The sequence below is a fragment of the Notolabrus celidotus genome, chromosome 16 (genome assembly GCF_009762535.1).
Source record: "Notolabrus celidotus isolate fNotCel1 chromosome 16, fNotCel1.pri, whole genome shotgun sequence".
In the NCBI taxonomy this organism is placed as follows: Eukaryota; Metazoa; Chordata; class Actinopteri; order Labriformes; family Labridae; genus Notolabrus; species Notolabrus celidotus.
The window spans coordinates 29,858,039-29,865,538 of NC_048287.1; the positions used below are offsets into that span (position 1 = coordinate 29,858,039).

At 41.8% G+C, this 7,500-nt stretch overlaps 1 protein-coding gene across 1 annotated transcript in view; it reads right to left on the bottom strand.

Moving 5' to 3' along the window:
* Window positions 1–7,500, bottom strand: part of LOC117828335 (glutamate receptor ionotropic, NMDA 2D-like) — a 113,570-nt gene that overhangs the window by 98,273 nt on the left and 7,797 nt on the right. The window contains exon 3 of the mRNA XM_034705378.1: window positions 155–537. Within this exon, the coding sequence (XP_034561269.1) occupies window positions 155–537 (383 nt within the window). The remainder of the gene's footprint in view (window positions 1–154; window positions 538–7,500) is intronic.

The following is a 7,500-nucleotide window of genomic DNA, read 5'->3' on the forward strand; positions in this document are numbered from 1 at the left end:
TTGTCTTGAACAAGTATCCAATAATTTGATTCCACAACAAATGCATGCTTCCTGGGTGATGGTGCTCATGGGAAATGTAGTCCTCATACCAGAAAACACTTCAGATTTCATCCACAGGGGTCACTAGAGTCAACACAACATGAACACTCCTCACAGTGCCTTTAGAGTCTTCATCTTCACCACCATTATAATTGAGGGATAATGTATAGTGAGTGGGTGATTATGTAAGATCAGAGTCCTGACAGGGTGAGCAGAGTCTCCCTCTCTTACCTGTGCTTCGTTGTCTTTGAGCAGCCGTTTGGTCCGAGCCCCTCCAGGATCATCTGTCACGTTAAGCGTCACCACACTCTTCTTCTCCCAGCCGATGAAGGAGCCGTCCGTCATGCCCTCCACCATCGCCAGAAAGTCCTCGTAGCCATGGTGGCGGGTGGTCACCACGGAGAAGGAAGTCCAGTCGTACTCCTCAAGCACCTCGAAGATGACCTCGAGCTGGAGCGACGTGGAGCAGGTGAACTGGAGGTAGATGGAGCCGCTTTCCTGAAAGACAGGAAGGCACATGCATTCAGGACGGTAGATACTCACATGGAGTCTTTATCATTTAAACATTTCAGTCTATAAAACCAGTTATCTGTTCAGAGTCGGACGCTCTGTTTGACCTACTTTCAGAAAGGTTGCTGCATCCAAAGATTCCCCACAGCTGCTTCAAAGTAATCATTACTGATAGTCAGGGCTGTGACAACAATGTTCAAGGTGTATTAAAGCGTCATTTTCCTTTAAGATTAGAAAAAAAGGCTCAAAGATTACTCTGGGGCATGATGCAAACTCTTGTTTCCTGCATGAAAGTCAAAGGCAACTTGCTTATCTGTGAGCCGTGAAACAGGTGGAGCAGCGTGTCAGGACTGATAAAGAAACCGACACACAGCTTTCACCTTTACCTTCCTGAATCAAAGGCGTAATATCAACTCACATAAACATTTTCACAGCCGGGAGACCTTGAAGGAACCAAGTTAATGCCTTAGAAAGAAGTGTACCTCAACGAGATGAAGAGAGCCTTTAGCTTATGAAACATACTTTAGGTTTGTCTTTATTATTCGACCCGTCGCGTTAACAGACTTCTGATGGAGATTAAAGTGACTGCATTACGATCTCATCACCTGATGTAATGAATGAAAAGAACATTGAGTTAAATGGCTGAACTTAAGAAACTGAGCTGTTTAAAACCTCTGTGTAAACAATAGGAGACAGGTAGCTAACTAAAATGCTAACCTAGGCCCTAACCTAGGGATGTGCGTCATCCTCCTTAGTCCGCACCAGAAGTACTCACTAGTTACACAAGTTATTGATGTTTTCATTATTGTAAATGTGAAATGCTGGCTATATGTTGTGTCTAAAGGCTGATTTATACTTCTGCGTCTCCCCTACGCAGCAGGGGCTGACGCGGACATGAGCCCCACATACTTGTGCGTCGGTGTGTCCGTGTCGCGCAGCAATTCTCTGCCGAAACGCCTGAGGGCAGTGCGGTCTCTCTGATAGCCGGCCGCCTGCTTCCGGTCCCGCTACAATCTCTGTTTACTTTTCCACAGAGATTCAGAGCGTGTTATGTTAATCTACAGCTGATACATGTTGCTGTTTATCATACAGACATGATTACATGAAGAATAGAGAGGAGGAGATGAAATACACGGCCGATGTGCGGCCGATGGCCGGGATCCCGGAAGTGTTGTAAATGCGGGAAAGACAAAGCCGCCGAGCGGACCAATCACAGAGCTTGCGGTCCGCGTCGGCTCTACGGGGAGTTACATTTTGGAGGAGGTGCACATCAGCTACGTGCGTAGGCCTCGGCGTAGGAACGGGAGCTACGCGGACCCCCGGCGTAGGGTACGCCGTTGATTCAACGCAGAAGTATAAATCAGCCTTAACTTGTAGCCCAGACACCCTCCACTAGTGGGGGCTGTAGCTCCTGTAAATGGTGAATGCTATGATGCTGTAATGCTCTACAACCTGAATGAAAACAAGCACGGATGACAGATCTAACAAATGGAGATTGTGTATTGCAAGTGGACATTTCACTATACAAATCGTGCTTTTGAACAGCTTTTCTGTCTCATTACGTCATAATCATACAAGGGATGCACCGATCCTACTTTTTAGGTCCTGATACCGATATCGATACCTGGGCTTTGGTATCTGCCGATACCGATACTAGCTGATCCGATCCCGGTATTGATTTAACAATCTCTATTCCTTAATGTGAGGATAGAATCATGTTTTGGCAACTTCAGGCTTTTCTGACTTTGTAAACCAAAATAAAATGAACATTTTTAAACTCACAGTATCATTATTCAAGAGATTATAAATGTGTACCAGCAGTTTGGTGAGTTAATCTTCATAACCAACAGATATTACAATCCAACTGTAAACCTCAGCAGTGGATAAGAGGGATTAAATATTCTGTGTAAAAAAACTGCTTTAAATGAGAAAATGAAAAATATGTCAACGTAGTGTTTCCATAGTGTTTCCCACAGAAGTGCAGTGTACCTGTGTGGCAGGAGGAGGGCTACTAAAATCATTGAATACATTATTACTCTACCCAGCTTTGCACTTACTGTTTCCCTTCTCCATGTCTGATATTGGGACAATATTAATCAGCAGCACATTTTATAAATGATGACGTAGGAGACGCACATGGCTGTTGTAAACACAGAAAAGCATAGAACTGAGATGAATAGATCTGCCATATGGATCAGCACTATATATCAGCCCTTTGTCACTGATAGCCAATCTAGCTTTTTGAGTCCGATCTAGCCGATATCAGATACCAGGATCGGATTGGTGCATCCCTAAATCATACTTTTTTTTTTTATCATTTTATTCTATACTTTTTTATACATTATACACATATACACCAAACAAATAAAACCAACAGACAAATAAAAAAACAACTTTTAAGGTTGTTGATTCGCTCAAATCGACAAACTCAACCTCAGTAATTTCATATTTCTTCCTCTTTAAATAAATGTTAGCTGATAAAAAAATAAAAACAACATTGTTTCTTTGTTCACAATTCAAATGTGTCACCACTCTAACGTCCTGGTTATCCTATATTTCTAATTCATCACCTCGATGCCCTTCCATTCAAAGACCGTTAAAATAAATAAATAGTAAAGGGAGATTCCAAATAAAACGTGTGTTGGTTTTATTTAAATCCCCTCCTTAATTTAATTTAAGTAATAGTCCTTATGTTCCCAATGCAAACTTTCTGCCTTATGCAGTCTGTCAGAGAATAGACTTTAAAATCCTGCTGATGGTTTATAAAGCACTGAATGCTTTAGGCTGATCTGCTGCTACTTTATGAACCACCTAGACCTCTGAGGTCATCAGGTACTGGTCTGCTTTCAGTCCCTAGAGTCAGAAGGAAACATGGTGAAGCAGTGTTTAGTCATTATGCACCACATATCTGGAACACACTCCCTGAAAGCTGCAGGTCTGCTCCAACTCTCACCTCTTTTAAATCAAAGACTAAGACTTTTTCATTTCCCACTGCCTTCCTATCTTAGCTCATTTTAACTCGCTTTAAATGCAAATCTTAATTTTCCTTTTCTTTTCTATGTTTTATTATATTTGTCATTTTAATTATGTTCTTTTATGCTTGTCTGAATGTTTCCAATGCTTTTAATGTTTTAATGTAAAGCACATTGAGTTGCCCTCGTGTATGAAATCCGTTATACAAATAAAGCTGCCTTGCCTTGCCTTGCCTTATGCAGACAATACTGTTCTTTCAACACTGCATTGTTTAACCAAGGGCAGAATTGTAAAGCACTTAATGGAATATTTTAGCACCTTTAATTGTGCCAGAGATGAAAAAGTGTAAAGAATGATGTGATTGAGTTTGTATCTTTCCATTTATACAGTGGGTACAGAAAGTATTCAGAGGGTCTGGGTACTTATGCACATGCGATATGAATGTTTTATTTTTAATTAATTTGCAAAAATTTCTACAATTTTTTTTCCACTTTGTCATCATGGGGTATTGTGTGTAGATTGATGAGGGAAAACAATAATTTAATCGATTTTTGAATAAGGCTGTAACATAACAAAATGTAGAAAAAGTGAAGGGTCATAATGAGTCATTAAAAGTCCTGACAGGCTCCAAATACAAAGATAACTAAACAGATATGAAAAAAAGTTGAAAAAAGAACAACTAAGAGAGAGCTGCTGCAACAAGCAGCCACTCAAGCGGTGCTAAGCAATAATATAATATATATAAGCTACTTGCAATACTTCTAGCACTTGCACCAAACAGATGCAGAGCAGACTGCAGCTTGCCATGATGAAACCACATCATAAGTCTCCCAGATATGTTCAAGTGTGAGAGAGAGCTTCAATGCGGTTGCAGTCCAAGCTAGTCCCTTCCACTCCAGCTCTTGTGTTTGCCTCGTGGCTGACTGACACTTTTACTGAACACTCAAAGGAGTAACACAGTCTGTCTGTCAAAAAGAGTCCTTGGCTTTAGAAAAGGCTTTTAGTGGGAATGGAAGAAACAATGATAGCCTTCCTCTCTGCTGCTCCAGTCACATTTAATCTGGGGAGACATGCCGTCGGCTGGCTGTAAGAGGAACTCATTTCTTTGGCTTTTCTTCTTTTGTTTTTGTCAACGCCAGAAAGAAAGAAAGCAGGAGGAGAAAATCCATACATGATGAGAGTTAGGCTGACTTGAAATGGATTTTTTTAGAACATTGTCCGATGTTTTCAGCAGTGTTGTTATCAGTTATTTAGCTTCGTGTGATCGTAAAGCAAAAAAGGCAGAAAGCATGTGTTTAAATTAATCATCAAAAAGTCTCCGTCTTCGTGTCGAGGATCAAAGATGAAACTTCAGGGAGCACGAGGCGGCCTTCCCCCCCTGTCAACAGGGCTCACCTCAGGTTATGTAGCGCTGAAGTAGGTCAAAAATCAAACCAGCAGCAGCAGCCTGATTTATGATGTAAGCTCGTCTGCCTCCCTTAACCCAGCTCCGAGTGGGAGTACAGGGAACGTGCTCGGAGTGAGTAGTGGTTCAGCCTGAGACATAAAACAAAATGTTCCTTTTCCCCTCAGAAGCTGGAGCTAAAAAGACTACTGTACTCGCGCTCACCAGAAACACGACACGACTGCCGACATGTCCCAAGTCACCCTTTTAAAAGCACTGTTGACACCGGCTCGGCTGATTCTTTGTCGTGTTTCAAGACAGTCATGACTCAGCGTCCCTGAAGCAATTAAAAACTGATTAGTTGTTCAAATATTTATCAAGTCAAGAGCTTCTCTAGAGGAAAGAGAAACACTCGTTTTCTTTCATAAATCCCAAAGAGCAGGGTGAGAGAACAAAAGCTTCCCCTAGCTAAGTCATCTTTGACTCAAACACTGGGAGAAATGAATGTCATGGACTCTACTGTCTGAAGTTTGATAGTGTAATCCAACCTCAACCCTAAATGTTGATGTGTGCTCTGAGGAAGGTCTTGATTCCCTTCTTTTATGAAATCAATATTTCAACGATGTGACATTTTTGTCCCATTTGAAAAAGGGATGGGCAATGATTTTTGAATGTTGAAATGTTCGTTCCCTTTGGAAAAATCGAAGTTACTTGATGATAGATAGATAGATCTTTATTTGTCCTTAATAAGGAGATTTGTTGCCACCGTCTGTACAGGAATACATGTATGAACACAATAACCATAAACATCCACCCAGCCTCACAGCAATGGTGCCCCGCATCCCACAAATATACACACCAGACACATATGCACACACTGGGCACATATAAAACATACTGGACACATATATGCACACCGGACACATATAAACACACTGGGCACATGTAAAACCCACCGAACACATATGAACACACTGGACACATATATGCACACCAGACACATATAAACACACCGCACACATATGAACACACTGGACACATATATGCACACACTGGGCACATATAAAACACACTGGACACATATATGCACACCGGACACATATAAACACACTGGACACATATATGCACACACTGGGCACATATAAAACACACCAAACACATATGAACACACTGGACACATATATGCACACCGGACACATATAAACACACCTCACACATATGAACACACTGGACACATATATGCACACACTGGGCACATATATGCACACCGGACACATATAAACACACTGGACACATATATGCACACACTGGGCACATATAAAACACACACTGGGCACGTATAAAACACACCGAACACATATGAACACACTGGACACATATATGCACACCGGACACATATAAACACACCGGACACATATATGCACACCGGACACATATAAACACACTGGACACATATATGCACACACTGGGCACATATAAAACACACCAAACACATATGAACACACTGGACACATATATGCACACCGGACACATATAAACACACCTCACACATATGAACACACTGGACACATATATGCACACACTGGGCACATATATGCACACCGGACACATATAAACACACTGGACACATATATGCACACACTGGGCACATATAAAACACACACTGGGCACGTATAAAACACACCGAACACATATGAACACACTGGACACATATATGCACACCGGACACATATAAACACACCGGACGCATATATGCACACCGGACACATATATGCACACCGGACACATATAAACACACCGGACACATATATGCACACCGGACACATATAAACACACCGGACACATATATGCACACCGGACACATATAAACACCCCCCCCCCCCCCCCCCCCCCCCCCCCCCCCCCTGCTCGCCTTGTTACCATGGGGAGCAGAGCCTTCAGCCGCTCTGTTCCCCAGCTCTGGAACTCTCTCCCACCTGACCTCCGTAATACTGACCCACTCCCACATTTTAAATCCAAACTCAAAACTCATCCGTTTAAACTGGCTTACTCCATCTGACCACAACTCCACTGTCCATTCACTTCAAACTATTTAAATTGTGTTTTATTTCCTGTTTGTTATTTAAACTCTGTTTGTTTTTAATGTTGTAAGGTGACCTTGAGTGTCAAGAAAGGCACCTATAAATGAAATGCTTTACTATTATTAAAAGAGGGCCAGTTTTGGCTCTCTTGTCAGTTAAGCAAAGTTAGTGAGCAGGTAATGTCGCTGTGTGTTTTGTTTGATGAACAACTGCTGTTTTCTGTTTTTGTCAAGAGAGTAACCGTAGTACTCAGACGAGACTGATGGGAACGATTGTAAATTATTTTCACTTTTGTAAATATTTTCCTCCATTGCACTGGGGAGGCTGGCAGCCAATAAAACTATCAAAATTAAGTCTTCCGACTACGCCTGGGTTTTTCACACATTATTTGAGTCCGGAGAGCGACAGTCCCCAATTGGCATCCTCCTGATTGGCTTATGACAGCAGTTAAAGAGGTAAACAGCCTGTGTTTTTAATAGGTTATGAATATTTCAAGTTGCATCTGCAGCAGAC